At 45.4% G+C, this 16,717-nt stretch overlaps 1 protein-coding gene across 1 annotated transcript in view; it reads left to right on the top strand.

Moving 5' to 3' along the window:
• The window catches only part of LOC126644616 (potassium voltage-gated channel subfamily KQT member 1-like), a 373,366-nt gene extending 363,947 nt beyond the window's left edge, over positions 1–9,419 (top strand). Inside the window, exon 16 of the mRNA XM_050324167.1 lies at positions 9,072–9,419. Coding sequence (XP_050180124.1) covers positions 9,072–9,227 — 156 coding nt within the window. The 3' untranslated portion in view covers positions 9,228–9,419. The remainder of the gene's footprint in view (positions 1–9,071) is intronic.
• The last annotated feature ends 7,298 nt before the right edge of the window (positions 9,420–16,717 follow it).

Below are 16,717 nucleotides of genomic sequence, written 5' to 3'. Positions count from 1 at the left end.
TTCTGCTACAGGGTTTGGTTAAAATGCTAGGATGGTTCTTTCACAGAGCTGAAAATACAGGCCCAGAGAGTGGCCTCCCAGTGACACCTCTGATCTCTAGTCAATCATCCTTTTGCTTCCTGATTACTTTTCTCTTCATGGCATGGCCACCATGCCACACTTTCAGCCTCATTCTGCCATGTCCATGTCAATCCTCAAAGAGCCAACAATAGGCAAAGGAAAGGCAAAGGACCAGCACCATCTTCTCTCCCCCTGTCCTCCTCCAACAGTGACTGGTCTTTTTCCAATACAGCCTCCTTCCTTTCTGCAGCCAGCATTTCAGTCCCCATACAACACTACTCATACCTTTTGTAGGTCTGTGTTGTCTTCTGTTTTGTACCAAGATTCAAACCTATCCAGCTTCAAGTGTTTTGATGTCAGAAAGATAAGAAATGGCGGATTATTTGACCCGTGTGGTTAACAAATATTGACGAGGCTTACCCAGGAAGTGACTTGTTGTCAGTGCAAGAAGGCTGTGCTGGGGTGTAAACTGGATCTTGGGTTTATGAGGTACTGGTTGAGTCCCACAAGAACTGCCTGGAACTTTTCTAGTACCTACATGTCTTGCTATCTAGATCGCCATCACCATAATGCCTGCGCTCCTCCCAATAACAACACTCCCTTCTCCCCCTCTCGCCTTGCCTTTCTTGCCAACCTATAAGTAAAGATGGAGTGATAATTTGAAGCGAGGCTTCTTGTGTGTGTGTGTGAGTGTCAGTGGGGGGCAGTTGTGTACCAACACCTGTGACAAAGCACATGAACGTCACCTCCTCACACACAATCCATCAGCTGTGCTAAGTATGTGCTACCTGAACTACGTGTCAGGTCAGTAGGGCTGGGTTAAGGGAATTCTCCTGCTGATTTCAGTATCAGTAAGCAATCCTTGCAGCTCAGCTGAAAAGAAACAACCAGCTGCCACACAGTCCAGGGTGTCCCCCCGCTTACAGGAACTAGTGAACCCTGTCTAGCCACAAGGCTGGTGTGGTTTAGATGTTGTTCTTACAGAGGAGATTTAATTGAGCTTAAAAAAAGCCAAAGTGAAGGCAAAACAACCAGAGCATAGAAAGCTCGACACCATCTCTTCAAAGGGTTAGGTGAGATGCAAACACCAAGTTCATCACGCCCATCTAAACTGCTGAGTTAATGCACCCACCTAGTGAAAGGCTAAGGTCACTTCTTTCTCCATGCTCTTTTGTCACTATTGAAATATTCCATGCTGCTTCTTCTTTTTATTGTTTCTCTCTGTCCAGTATTGTTTAGAGATTTAAAAATTAAATTAATCAGCATCTTGGAGCGTAAGTTCCAAGGCCGCTTTATTGTGAAATTACAGTGTGACTCACAGAGGCTGCAGATCCACCTTTGAGGCTGGACTGGCTTTGTTATTTCTGTCTGTTGTTTCTTTCCACGCTGGTTTTGCAGCAGGACTTGTAGGCACACAATGAAATGAGCTGAGAAATGGCAGTGCGTCATCCAGGGTGTGGCTGAAGAGCGATGTCGCAAAGAGAGATGGCAAGATTACTACAGGGAGGATCTGAGCAGGATCTGGAGGAGGGTGAAGAACAAAACATCCTGCAACAATAAAAATAACCATTTATGTACATAAATGGGAGACAGAGAGTTCTGCAAAGTCTAATTTACCTACTGGGGGGAAATTAGGGAAAAAACCCCCAAAACATTTCAAAGCATTGGCTGCAGACACAAAGACTGACAGGTGCATATACAAATAGCTGAAATGAGACCAACTCTCACAATAGTTCCAACACAGCCAGCAGCTGAGTGCTGTTGCAGAATGGCAGCTGTGGGAAGTTACTGTTGTGTCTGCTCAAAGAGTGGCATCACTTGAATTTCTTTAGCCAGAAACAAGTGCTTCTGCGAGCAGTGGAAATTACGCTGCCTGGTTTCCTGTGACTCTGCATTTTGTGGTTGATTATCCAAGGCTAATAAGGGGCAAGGGCTGAATAAAGCTTTTCCTGTGGTCAGGGCATCCTGTGTGGATTCTCCGGGGTCTAATAATACAGTTCACCTTCCTCTTCTGCCCTTTCTTCGCTGAGGCACTAATTTGGATGTCTGTCTTCGGCACAAGTGCCAGACCTTCTGAAGTCTGTCTGAACTTTTTATCTTGAAGGACTCTGGCAAATGTCTGAAGTTGGCCAGCTTACTTCAAAGCTGCTGTGGCAACACATACACAGATACATCATCAGCTAAACCTTATTTGTTTAGGAAGCGAGGATTCATTTTTTAAAAATAAATCACACCTTCCCCAGAGCAGTAACACATAATCTGCACAATGCTGACCAGGCCTGCTTTAGAAACCCAGGGCTCAACTCCTGATAGTTGCTTAGTAATTAAGCAAAAGGCATCTTACACCAGAAGCAGCAGCCACAGGCACAGGTCTTTCTGTTGGGGGTTCATCAGTGCAACTGTGGCATGGGAAATGTAAAAATATCGTGCTCACTGAAAGGGTACCGACGGGAAATACCCCGGGAACAAAGTGAAGAGGGATAGACCTTTGTGTTTTCATTTAAACAGGAAAGGTAGATGGAAACCAAAATAAATGAAGCTATACTTAAAATAAAGATTACTATATTCTGGGCCGACAAAGGTTGTAACACCTGACCTAAGAACGGGTGGGGATGTTTGGGATAAAGGAAGGGAGGCCTGGAAAATTGTGGAGTTATCTAGATGAGCTTCACGGAATGAAAATAAACAACTGATATCTGCCAAGGGGTACATGGAATAAGTCAAACAAGACAGCCTGGTGGTTTATATATATTTTTAGTGTTCATGAAGAATTGGGTCTGCCAGAACAACAGGCCATCATGGAAGTGGGCTTTATTTAGCTTCTACTCACGTACCTGTTTACCTGACCTTTGAGGTCGCTGGCAAAAGCTCCCATGGACTGAAGCTGGTGGCTCTGTGCTGTTTGCACCCTCAGCAGAGGGAGATGACGAGCTGCTGGGCTCAGGGCTGGGGCAGGGAGTGCTGGCACTTGGCTCTGAGACACTGACGTACCACAGTCAGATGTTTCCCTGCGTACGTTGCCACCTGGCAGTGTTGCTTTGGGAACACAGCGTCGTTTCACAATTGAGGCCAATTCCAAATCTGTTACAACTCATCCCAAAAACAGTCAGTTAATGGGAGCCTGTTCATCAAAGCCCTCTTGTTGTTTAAGAGGCACAAAAGCTGCTAGTTCTCTGCTAATACGAATGTCAAAGTAATTTCAAGAAGGATATCATGATAGATGACAATTATTACTCTTCAGAGACTTATGTGTTTAGGAGTACTTTAGAAGACTCCAAAAGCTTATCCTAAAGGTATAGTCCTGCAAACTGTTGGCCGTTCTGGCTCCACTCCAGCGAAGCACTTAAATATTTGGTGAACTCAGCAAGACTCTTCACACGCTTCAAGCTAACACGTCCACAAGCACCTTGTTGGACCAGGCTCAGAGGCCGCACTGGAGCCACACCTTTCACAAGAGAAATCTCCCTGAGCTACTTGCAGTTTCTGTGGCCATTTGCTTCCTCACAGACAACTACCAACAGGCTTTATCAACACTGGTATTGTCTGGCCTTGCTGAAGGGAAAAACAAATTTCAGTGGATTCAGCGTTTCACCTCGGTGAAATTTCTCTAGCAGGACAAGCAAGATGAGAGGGAGGCAGTTTTGCATGCAGTGCTGTAGAGAAAAGATTTCCCTTCCTAGAATCAGCAGTCTCTGGGCAGCAATAAATCCACATGCTAAAAAATAAAGCTATTCCTAAAATAAACAATTCAGGCTTCCAACCGTACAATAGGCAATTAGTTTGAATAATTGGGTGTAACCCTAGGCAGAGAGAAGCTACAAGACCAGATGTGCATATAAAGCTACACATTGGCTTTACAGGATCTAATCAAATCAGTCCACCATCTGGGATGAGAAGAAAAATTGTCTGACAGACCTGGTCAATATGAGGAAATGGCACAAATTTCTGGATAACGAGCTTAAGCTAAATCAATATGTCACATGAGTCAGAAATGGAAGCATCCATAAAATGGATTGCACTACTTCAACTAAATCACATCTGATTTTGCTAAATTAATACCATTTTCTCCTACAAACTAGACCTTAGGTGACCTATCACAAATAACAAGCTGGGAACACTCAGAAACAAGTACATGCAGGTAGAATAGCTCATGGCACACTAAGGTTCACATACACTCTTCTATCCATAGAAAATAAATCTTCCCCCTCAAATTATTCTTTTCCAAGCAGCTGGTGTTAAAGCCCTGCAATCAGTTGTTGATAAGTCAGAGCTTCAGTGAGAGGATCCTGCTTCATTATAGCTACTTAAGGAGCCAGGAGCTGCAGCAAAGGCTGGAAACAGAGGAAATGGTCTGCGTGGTGGTAAATCCCAGAGCTCAGTGTTGGGTCACTGCTACAGAAGGAGTGTTCAGTGGGGCTGAGCTGAGCACTCTGGGGGTTTGGAAACCCTGGGCTGGGATATTGTGTTTGCATGGCCACAGTCGATCCGGCCCCAAATGTGGTTGACTTTGCGGTGTCAGCTGGAAAATACCACACCACCATGCAGAGACCCTGGGAATGTCCTTGTTCACCTCCTGTGTTCCACTGGGCTTTGGTGGTTCTTGGTTGTCCGTGCTTGGGTTGGCATTTTAGCGTGGCATGAGGGCTGCATGTCAAGGAGAAGAAGTCTGGACGTCTTGTGGGGCTTCCACAGCCAAAGCCCCCATCCTGCAGTGGTTCCAATAGCAGGGGACAGGGCTCAACCACGCAGTCCCTTCCATCCTCTGCTCCTGCTGTGACACCTTGGGCTGTCCTATGGGCACAGCTTCATAGCTTTCTGCACTTGACTGAGGCAAACAGGGAGCCAAAGTCAATCCAGCTTAACCAAAAGCAGAACTTGCTGTTGCTCCATGACATTTTGATTAGTAACACAAATTGAGCTGTCTTCTCTCCCTCCTCCATTTCGGGCTGCACCCCTGGTCCCAGCAGCCCAGACATGGAGCAGACAACTGCACCAAGGCTGTTCAGCTCAGCCACGTTGATCAGCCCGTGTGGGACTGCTCCAGGGAGGGAGAGAGCAGAGCCTTAAGGAGGTGACAGCAACTTTATTTGATTTATGGGGCATAGCTTTTGATACAAAGCTTCACTGACTTAGCAACATACGAGGGTGTTTGTGGGTTTACAGATTTACTCCAGTGCTCCAGCAGACCATCTTCCCCTTCCCCTCCTCTGGAAATAGTTCATGTCAGTGTGTTCTGTACATAATTGATACTGGCTTTCCCAGCCTCCAGAAATCATAATAAAAAGATAGACAAAATGCAGGGGGAGGGATTTTTCTGACCTAAAGTGAGGGGATTTCAGGGAGACCATGTGACTACTCCAACTGAGTTTTCCACACATGCATTTTGTTCATGATCTGCGTGTGCAAAACATGTCAGGGAAAAAAAAGCTCTCAGGGAAGTTAGGAATCTGTCCAGCATGTGGCAAATCCCCAGCATGACCCAGCCCTCCCCCTCCATCCTGCTGCCATTCCTAGGATCCTTCTACATTTCTGCAGCAGGAGAAAACCAAGGTAAAAAGAGGTATTTAAGGAACACCAGCTTTCACAGACAGAGGCTCTAAAGTACCCTCAAACAGCACATAGGTGTTGAAAGCCAACCTGGTGAAGGGCAGGGACACCTTGTGTCTCACGGGTTGAGTGACTTCGTGGCTTGCTGTGACTCACCAGAGCTGGTTGCAGGGCATTCTCTTTGTCCAACAGTCCTGCATGTCACCGTGGAGTCCAGCCCACTTCCCCAGAGGGACGGAGGGCGTGTGGGGGTGGTGAGGCGATGTTAGAATGAGCACACATTTCAACACCCCTTCAGCTCACCTCCCAGCCCCAACAACAGCACTGTAACATTTTAAACTGCTTTTGCAAGTCTCCTTTCTGCAGAGCAGTTGAAAGGATATAGGAGCATTTTAACAGTTTTATAGATCATCTCCAGAGCGCTGCCGTGGTGTGGGAGAACAGAAGTATTGTTGCCATTTGCCCGTGGACAGCTGCCAAACTCACCTGTCTCCACCGAGCCTTCCAGGGCCATATCACATCTCTCTGGAAACTCTGCAGCAATCTCTGGATGGCTTCTCACTTTACTCATCTTAAAAACACGTTGCTCAGCTTAACCCTTTGTCAGCACACTTGCCTGGGTGTGTTACTCCAAGCAGGCAGCTCCTTCCGTTTGGGCTTGAGGAGAGGAATAGCTGCTAAGTGGGTTTGGAGAAACCAGGAGCCTCCTCTGAAAAAAAACTTCACCCCTGTGAAAATGATTCTAACCCTGCAAGTCATCCCACTGACTTCAGTCAAACCTTGAAGTGTCCTAATCACAGCTAAGCAGCCTCCAGATTTGACCCTTTTTTAATACTCTCCCACTGAACAAGGTGCTTAAGAATTTTTCTTTCTGACTAAAGTTTTACTAGGCTAGTTGCATCTTTGCAAGTAAGGTATATGCTTTAGAACATCTGAAGCCAGAAAGTGGTGGCTTGAGCCTGTGCATAAAATACAAAGCCAAGAATTAGAAGAGATCTGCCACATATTCTTATGGTTTGCTTAATTTTGCAGAGTCGTGCTTCTAATCTCAGAAATGATCCTGAAAACCCTCACGTGTGTATGGTTGACACAGAAGAACTCAGCAGTTTTATTTGTTGACATTCAGGGAATATTTGCTGATCCTCATGTGGGAAGTGTGACAGAAGTGTAGTGTAATCTACTCCCTTATGTACAAATTTCTCGTTTTTCATCCCTACAAATGAATATTTACATTCTCCACCCTCCTCTTCTCCTGGAAAGAAAAGTGCATAAAATTATTCCCCATCACATCCTTTCACTGAGTTGGCAAAATACAGAGATACACAGCAAGTTTAAATGATATGGAATATGCAGGCATAGCTTATCTAAGATCAAGCCTGCAGATCAAAATCAACAAAGCATCACAAAAGAAAACCCCAAAAGATCTTTTGTCTACCTGATCCCATTTCCCTGCCTACACCTCTCTTTAGCCTATTGCAAAATACTAGTTGTACTTCAGTTTCTGCTCTGCAGCAACATTTCTGCTTAAGAAAGATTCTGTTGAGTCATTACCAGCATCAGCCAAACAGGCTTTTCAAGAATGGAGGGGAAAATAAAAAGGCTGTGGTTTTTAAATTAATTCCATGCTGCTTAACTCTTACACTAGTGACTTCCAGACTTCCAGCCAAGTTAATGCTGAGCAGAATATGTAGCTGATGTGCCCGAGATGAGAGCGCTGTCAGTGCTTCTGGGGGTGCTGGGCTGCTCAGGCAGTGCCAGCCACACACCCGAAAACACCGGGGCACAAATCGCAGTAAAGCTCTGCACTGTCTAACCCAGGTCCTAAATAATCCCCTCTTGCTGCTTGAAAGCACTGCCTCACACCACACCCTCTCCAAATCAGAGGCAGGGAGAGGAGCTTTTCTGCTGGAAGGCAGCAACCATAAAAATAGAGATGGAAAAGAGACCAGCACATCTCTCCCTGTGTGATGTAGGAGGGATACTCCAGTCCTCCCTCCCCCAGCAGGTTGTATGTAGGAGAGAACAGCAGTTGCCAAAAAGTTACAACTTGAATTCAAGTTCCAGGTACCCTGAAGTTTGAGAGGCCCCCGGGGGAGCTGACACTTGGAGTGAGAAAAGACAGAGGAGGCAAAAGCGGATAAGGTGATTTTCTTTGCCTTAGTTTTTGAAGCAATCTCAGCCTGCTAAGCTTTCAGTCCCTGCTGCCAATGGCTATTTCCAAAGTTATCTTTGAATGGAAAAAGGCTGGAATCCTTCTCTCTCTCATTCTCTCTGTCTCCCTTTTTAATGAAAGCTCGGTTTAGATCTGATATCACTCTAAAAGGTTTGCTATCAAAGTTTATTAGACCCACTGGGACAGATCACAGTTTTGCAGAGGCTCATGGTTTCATGGCAGATAACTGTAAAGTGAACCATTCAGTGTTCTTCAAAATGCTCATTTTTCTAGGGCTCATCTGTAACACAAAGCTGCACTGTATTCAAGCATCACTAGAAGCAATCCCAGCTGATTACATGATGCTGGCCGTGGTTTTGCCTTTGGAGCAAAGTAAGGCACTCAGCAGCCCCCAGCCTCTCCTACTGGGTGATGCTAAGGCAAGTGAGAAGGCCAGCCCTATCAGCCCTACCAGCACAACGGGCTGATGCCTGCTGTGTGCTCCTAGAGCAGGTCAGGACTTTAAAAAAGCAGTAGGAAGTATGAGAGCAGTGTCCCTTTAAAAATCCAGACTTGCCTTTCCCTGCTTAATAATAATAACAGCTCGGAAAGACTCCTCTACCCAGGGACTATGCCTGAGAAATTTCAGCTGGAAGGCAAAGAAATGAGGGGAGGGATTAGTACCTCAAGCTTCCTATAGAATGGTTGTTCTTTTTTTTTTTTTCTTTTTAAATGAAGTCGTTGGTATTATTATGTGGTTTTTAGCAGGCTATCCTCCTCAAAATGCATGGGAATAAACATCATATCTGGTAGGATCTCTGACTGTAACATGTATCATACAGGCATCTATTTACAGTGTGAAGGGAGGGGAGCTGTTTCATTTCCCAAGACAGTAATGGAAAGCATGATGTCCTGCAAGTAAGGGTGGTGAAGACTGAGAGAGGTACTGGGAAAAAAACATTCACAGTAAACTGAAGAGTGAAAGAGAGTTTCAGGGCAGATATTTGCACGATGCATCATCAACAACCCTGGGAGAAGGCTGAGAGACAAAATGGTCGATTCAAGTGGTCAAGTCCTTGAGCCAGCAAAGTCCTGTCCTTCTGCTGCCACTTCCTACAGCTTTCCCTGTAACTTCTCGGTGTCATTTGGCCTAGAGCAGGAAGCCAGACAACGCTCAGAGGAGCTGCTGGTGCTCAGATGCCCATGCTCCCTGCCAGGCTTTATCCATCCAGAGCTCTTGGCCTGTGAATGTTCCTCACCAGAAGCACGTGCAACCCTTTGATAGCTCGTCTGCTTTCTGATTCCTTAACAGGTCATGCAGATGGACCAGAAGCTGGATGACATCCTGAACACACTCCAGGCTCAGCTGGGGGATCAGCCACAGGCACAGATGCCAGAGCCAGCAACCCCACCTGTCAGGCATCTACAGACAACCTCAGATTCCCCCCCAGTGAACCGGAAAATCTGAAGGCTGGTGCAGAGCCACACGTCACCCTCTCATTCTTTTACATCCAGTTATTTTTAAGTCTTGGTGTCTTCAGCTGTGTCATCAGGGAAATGAAATATTCTGGCGTAGTAGATTAAATTAAAAAAACAAAACAGAACACACACACACAAAGAAACAAACAAAAAAGAAAGAGGCGAAGAAACAGCAAGAAGCCAGTCACAACCTTAGGAGAGAACAAAGTTTTGCACCTGTTTTATTTAACCTCTGCCAGCCCACGGCAGTCCCAGCCAGATAGGCTGAGCACAGGGCACTGCTGTCGAGGTGGGCGTCCCAGGGAGGGGTTAGGATGACCCATTTGTGGGCATGGAAAGGGGGAAAGAACTGTTCTTTTGGCGTTTAATCACTAAGTTTAATGCTCACAGCATGCCCGAAAGGGGGAAAAGAGCCAGCATTTGAACATGAAACAAATGGAAATCAGTGAACAGGAAAATTAAACAGCATGTTTTGACTTCTACCAAGCAGTGAGGATCATAAGAAGGGCAGATTTATACGCTAGTGTGAATGACAAAGTAAAGACAACAGGCTACTGATTAAAAATATGGAAGTGTACACAGGCTGGTTGACATATGAAAGACTGAAGCAAAGGCTTCGGCTAATTAAAGCAAAGGGTTGCAAATGAGATGAGATGCGTGTTGAAACAGACAGGCAAGAGAGATAGCATCTGCGTAGGCTCACTGCACAAGAACACTGTAATAGCTATCAGCTATGCTGATGACTGTTATGCAAAATGTTCTCAAGATTTTACCTTTATTCAGCAGAGGTTGTTGACTTCAGTTTGCCTTAATTTTAACATAAGAAACCTGTATGGTAATTGGCTGTGAACTATCTGTGAAGCTGGGTTCAAACCACCGAGTAGCAGGGGTGCTGCAGGAGGGCTGCAGCTGTGACTGAGAGTGGCAGGGCTTCTTAAAGAAAACAGAAAGGCACAGCCTGCTGATGAAAGTTAATCGCTGTTTAAATAAACTGCTGTATATAATTTTAAATGAGGGTTTTTTTTTTCCTTGTAATCTGGTTGTAAATCGAGTGCATATGCCGGCCGATGTGCTGTTGTTGAAGAACACACGGTCCAGGTAGCTCGGCTCGAAACTGCACCTTGGGAGTGTGACTGCCAGGGAGTCTGGGAATGGTCAGGCTGGGAAAGCCTCCTTAACATCGTCACCGTGAAATGGATCTTACCTAACACTCCAGAAAAGGGACAACACAACACTGTTGCTAAATACCTAAACAACAAGGCTTGCTAGCAAAGGCGCAGTGTTATTTACTGGAATGTTTTTAATATATTTGCATAACCAACAATTTGAATGAGCAGAAGTCTGCAGAGCAAAGACCTGATTCCTGGGAAATCCTAGATATATTCTATTCCCAGTCATATCCATGAAAGCAAAGCCTGCACTGCATTTAAAAGCAACCTGAAAGACTGGTCCCTTAATAAGCATTTATTTGGACAAACGAGTGGTCCATTTCAATGTAATCAAATTAGTTTCTAACTATTACCTGTCCCTTTAAAACTCTTTCCCAGGTTTGTGTGTCTGGGAATTCAAGCTCAGAAAGAGCACAACGAGACTGATTCCAATCTTTAGATTGCAGGCGGGTCTTAGGCAGAATATTAACGATGTGTGAGAGGCAATAAAAAAAAAAAATGTGGTTTTAATTAAATCAGCTGACAAGCTGCCGTTCCATCTTGTCTGATTACTACAGAGTTACTGAACATGACCAAATACAGCATGTAACATGGGAAAATAGTAAATAATCACTGTCAGAGCATTGAGTTGCTCCTGGCTTTCAGTCAGGGTCATGAGCTTCTGCAGTGGTGCTTCATAAAACCTCACTGACTCTGGCCAGTCAGAGTTAAATGGACAGCTGGACACCAAAGGTAAGCATTGTTCCATCAGTCACGGGTAAAAAACAAAAATCTCCCTGAAGATTCCATGGAGTTTTAGAAGATGAGCAGTTCAGCTTTCAGCAGAAGGGCTCAGGGACTGCTGTGGCCAACACAAGGTGGCACTTCCTTCTGGTGCACTACAGATATTTGTGTGAGGGGTATATCTGGTCACTGCTTGGTGGACCAAGGAATACAACAATATTTTACTTATTACTGAGCCTCAACAGTGGTGATCAGGCACTGTACATATATAATAACACCCACTGCTCTGAAAGTGCCTGGAAAATCCAGTTAAATTGAAAACTAGCAGTCTCAGCTACAGAAAGTGTCAGAAGGGATGAAGGGGTGGGAGGAGAAGATAAAGAGGCACACGGTGGTCCCTTCAGAAAAACAGAGTGTGTGTCAGTGTGTGTGTATGTGTCTGTGCTCGTGTCTGGTTTTTTTAAGCACAAGCCAAGGTTTCCCCAGCAGTGAGGCCAGAGCCTGAGCCTTTAAAGGTTTTAAAATCCAGCAGTGCTGGCCATCCATCTGCTTTGCAGCTGGTGCTGTGGACACCGCAGTGTGGCAGAACACGCTCGGACAGCACCACCACAACAATCCCCACTGCTAAAATCGAGAAACAAGGGCGTGGCCTGAACAAACTGCAGTGAGGAAGGAAGAGGACTGGTGGGAGACACCCATTTTCACACCAGATTAATGGTAAAAAAATAAAAGCAACATACATTAGCCACACTTAAACAAATCTCCACACCCACAGCAAAGACAAGAGTTGCCATCTAGCAAAATCTTTCTGATTGCCCAAGGGTAGAAGTGTACAGAAGTACCACGGATGTGGTCACCTGGCCTTCCTGACCCCTCTTCTGAGCAAAGATGGTTTTGAATAGTGAGCAAACTGCATATTAACCCATTTACACCTGACTTCTTTGTTGAACTCTATGAGGTTCCCATAGGCTCACTCCTCAAGCCTGTCAAGGTCCCTCCAGATGGCATCCCTTCCCTCAAGCCTATCAGCTGCACTGCTCAGCCTGCTGTCACCTGCAAACCTGCTGAGGGTGCACTTGGTCCCACTGTCTGGGACACTTAATGAAGATATTAGTGTTTGTCCCACTACAGACATCACTCATTACTGGTTTCCACTTTGACGTTGATCTGTTAACTGAAACTCTTTGGTTGCAACCATCCAAACAATTCCTTTTCCATGTAATATTCCATCCATATCTCTCCAATTATGAGGACAGGTTGTCGTGGAGGAGTCTATCAGAGGCCTTAGAGGAGTCTGGGTAAATGGCATCAGTTGTCACTATTGGAGAAGACCACTAGGTTAGTCAGGCATGACTTGCCCTTGCTGAGGCCATGTTTGCTCTCTCTAATCACCTCCTTGTCTTCCATATGGTCCAGCATAACTTCTAGGAGGATCAGCTGCTGACCAGGGTTCATTCACCAAGCTCACTCCTGCAGCACCTCTTCTCACACCAGTAAAACAGTAACAGTTCCATGAAGTAATATGACCAATGAAATCATCAGCACTATGCAGCTAGGTCTGCAATGGTCCCATGTTGTCTTTTGATTCAGAACAGAGGCAGTCAAGGTCTCTCAAGGCCACAGTATCAGCTGGATACCGTCAGGAATGCAGTTTACCAATGCATCAAAAGACATGAGTACAGGAGATCAAGTAAAGATTAACTATTTATTTTCAAAAAGATCGCATGGGTTTCTACCGGATCCGATTTCGCTGTGGAAGATACATGATGTCCTCCCTTACCAGAGACATTGACACCAACCAAAACAAGATTTTCCACATTCCTTTTAATAATGCATGGCATCCCGAAGTCTGCTGTCTGCCTATGATGATGCAAGACGCTCAGAAGTCATTACAACAAAACCCGAGGGGATTATTTTCTCATTTCCATAATTACACAATCAGTAATAATATCACAGACCAATCTTATCTCAAAACGTGTACTCGAATCTTTAATGGTTATATTTCTTAAGTGTTGTGTGGGATTAAAGTCCTGTGTATGATAAGGCTGCAGCAGTGAGGGAGATAAATAGTTCAGCTTTCATCAGCTCTGGGCTTTCATTCCTGAGAGAAGGTAACTGTGACCCCAAAACAGATGATGGGGGTTACAGATTAGAAATCTCTTTATCTTGGAGAGCAAAAAGTGAGAGAAGACTGTCCAGACACAGCTGTCCATTTCAGAAGTGGGTCTGTCCAGCAGCCCTGGATGTTTTCCATCCAACTAACTTGCCCTGGTATCACCAGAGGATCCTGTGCTGGAATGCCCTCCAATCTCTGTAGGGCCATGACAACTAAATTCCCAGCTCACTAGCTAGAGACTAAATTCCCAGCTCACTAAAATGAGCAGAATTCTTTTGGTGCCTCTTCTCAGTGATGTTTCAAACCTAAGCCCTGAAGGGTCTGTACTCACAAATAAATTTGGGATGTGCTGTATTTCATGGAGCCCTAAAAGGCAGGGCTCATTTAGCACTTTTCTGAACAGTCTGAACAATGTGTCTAAAAAGAAGTCCATGGTTTAGGGAGTAAAATGCCACTGGGTGAAGAATCCCAAACATCACAATTGCATCATTTAGTATTCTGAAGGAGTACATGCTACTGTGATTGTAATGGCCCAGAAGAAGCATGGGGAAGGGCCCAGGGGTAGATCTTTCTCAGGCATCATTTCTGGCTCCATCAGAGCCCAGCCAGCAAAAGGAAACAAGATGGTACTGTGCAACCTCTGTGGTGAGAAAAGATTTGAGTTCCTTTCAGCCTGTCAGAAGACCCACCTCTTTTCGTAGTTAAACCAACCTCTACTCCTAGTCAAGAGACAGTCAAAAGTAGCTGGAAATATCAAACACTGAAAGAGAGAAAAAAGACTAACTAATGAATGGTCACCATCCCTTTTCCCACATGCTTTTCTAACCCCCATAACTCTCAGACACGAAAGAGTAAAGCAGCAAAGAGCATCTTCTCTACAACGAGCCGTTTTGCCAAAATGCTTACTATGTTGTGTGTTCAGCCCTCATTATGGTTTACAGTGGCTCCCAAATGACTCCTTAAAAGTACAATGTCTCTGCTGAGATTCCTGGCTGAAAACACGTTTGTCTTGGGGTTTGGAATTGGTGCATGTGGGTTTGTGAACAGAATTTTAACTCATCTTCATTATGCTGTTTGATCTCTCCCCGGGTTGGGTGGAACTGCGTGCAAGGGACCGACCTGACACAAGCAGTTAGGGGAAGGGGATTTTTGAATTCTGTGATTAATGTTAACTGCTGTATCTTGTCTGTCTGATCAGACTGGCAAAGGTTGCTCTTTGTTCAACCAAAGAATCATAATTTTCAAGAACAATGCCTCGAAGCACTTGCCTGAGACTCACCTCGGTCTTTCTTACAGGGGAAAGAAAATTCACATTTCGAAAATGCCTGTCGAGCATTACTTATGCACTGCTAAAATGCAGCTTTTCTCCTTTACTGCCTTGTGCCTTGGATTGTCACGTCCCTTGTTAGGAGAGCCCAAGCCCAGTAGCACTTTACACCTACAAGCTACAAAGAAGCAATGTCCCCGGGGGTTTCAAATTAACCAACCTCTGGCCAACTCATAGGTTGTAGATGACCTCACCAAAAAGGTCTAAGAGGCTGTTTTCTTTGCCAGAAGATGAAAGAAATGCTCCACGAAGCAGGCTCTGAGAGGTGGAGACTCTGGTCCTGCTTATGGAGAGAAGCTCATAGGGTTTCTGACACAGAGACAGATCCATCCCATGGCTGGTCACCAGGACCCTTCAAGCAGCCTAATGTTTGTGGTGGCTGGGGTCTAAAACATGGTGAGGGGGAAGGGGGAGCACTCCTGCATTATTCCTGGAGCAAAAGAACAATTGCCTGATGCAGCGTCCTCATTCTTTTTGTTTTCCTTGCTGAGAATGTTCCCCTTTCTGAAACACCAAACAGCTCATTTCTTCCAATCTAAACAAACCATCCTGCCAGCTACTGATTTTTCTCTCCTCCTCCTTTCTACTTCTAATGGTTGGTATTTTAAGTACAAGTTTCCATTGGTTTGATAGCAGGTCAGGAGGCCAAGAAGAGCCAGGGACAGCTCCTGTGACACATCAGTACCGTGCCAAACTTCTTCAGTTTGGCTACAACATGAGTGTCATCACTCTTGGATTCCACCAGCTCCCAGGAGGCTGCTGCTCTGCTTGGAGGCGAGCAGAGTGTGGAAAGAGGCCAACAGAGTCTCCATCCTCAGAGCCACGTGTGTCCCTTTTACTCTCCTGATGCATTCTCTCCCCTGTTATCATGTTTTCCCACACACAGCAGCCCAGTTAAGCCCATCTCCCAGATAAGGAAGGCTATTGCACCAGGAAAGCCAGCAATAAACTTCAGCATCAAACAAGACCTAGTCCAAAGGGCTGCAGCACGGGGGCTACAGTCATTTCAGACCTTTCCACAGGTCTACAGGGAAGAGCTTTAGAACCAAGCATGAAGATTTCTGCAACGCAGAGCACCGAGAGGTGATGTGCTTGATGGGTCTGAGCTCAAAGCAGGCTAAATTCAATGCAGAATTTGGCTTGATCTCACTTACCATGTGGCTGAATAAACAGTTGGTAGGTTAAAAAAAAAATACCTGGTTTCACTATCCTTACTGGAGATCTGAATTAGAGTTAAAATTTTCCAGTGGCCTGGAAAAGCCATATATTACAATGGCAGATGGCATTTTTCAGCACAGCAAAGGCATGAGTTTGGACACAGAGTTGATGGAGGTGCCCAGTGACTGATCTGCTTTACAAATGGTAATTATTTTGAGTGGCTTCTCAGATCCCTGAGCTCCCCTTTGAGTTTAATGTATGAATGAGCCCAAAGCAAAAAAATTGCAATTGCAGCAAAACTTGCACATTCTGCCTGACTTGGAACAAAGTCTGAGAAGGTTGCTGGGTGTTCAGTGCTGAATAAAAGTGGTAAATTATTGAAAATATGCCCATAATTTCCATCAGGTGGAAAAAAGCTCCCAAATTATTTGGGCCTTGCCCATGTACCCACTTTGCAAAAATGACATCATTTTCACTGACAGCATTTTGCATGAAGCTGAAAATTAAGGTGACAGTGAAACCGATGAATAAGAATAAAACCAGCTTATCCCCTTCAAGCACAAATAGCTGAAGGATTGGTTTGTGGCAAGGAATCACCTGTGACAATCATGCCCTTTCATGTTCTGGCGTGGAGCTGCTCTGTGTACTCCCCCTCCACCCAATCTACTCTCCAGCCTGGGTGAAATCACATCTTTGGCCTTCAGCAGGCAGTCCTGTTTGAAGTGAATGGTTTGGAGAAGAACTCTGGCCCTGGAGCCACGGGCTGCTGGAAATGAAAGAGCAGGCTGAGGTTGCACAGCTTCTGGTTGCTCCTGACATAACCTGGAGCAGGGAGCAAGGGGTAGGAGGGCTTCCTGCTCTGTGGGAGAAGGGGAGATGCCCAGGGGAATAACAAGCAGCATCATCCCCTCCCGCAGGAGCTTGTGTGGAGCTCTTGGGAACTCACTGGTGCCACTGAAGCAGAGTTACGGATTCCCTGCAGGAAA

Source organism: Myiozetetes cayanensis, unplaced genomic scaffold, assembly GCF_022539395.1.
Source record: "Myiozetetes cayanensis isolate MyiCay16 unplaced genomic scaffold, myiCay2020 scf3, whole genome shotgun sequence".
Taxonomy (NCBI): domain Eukaryota; kingdom Metazoa; phylum Chordata; class Aves; order Passeriformes; family Tyrannidae; genus Myiozetetes; species Myiozetetes cayanensis.
This window is presented reverse-complemented; position numbering and strand designations above follow the sequence as displayed.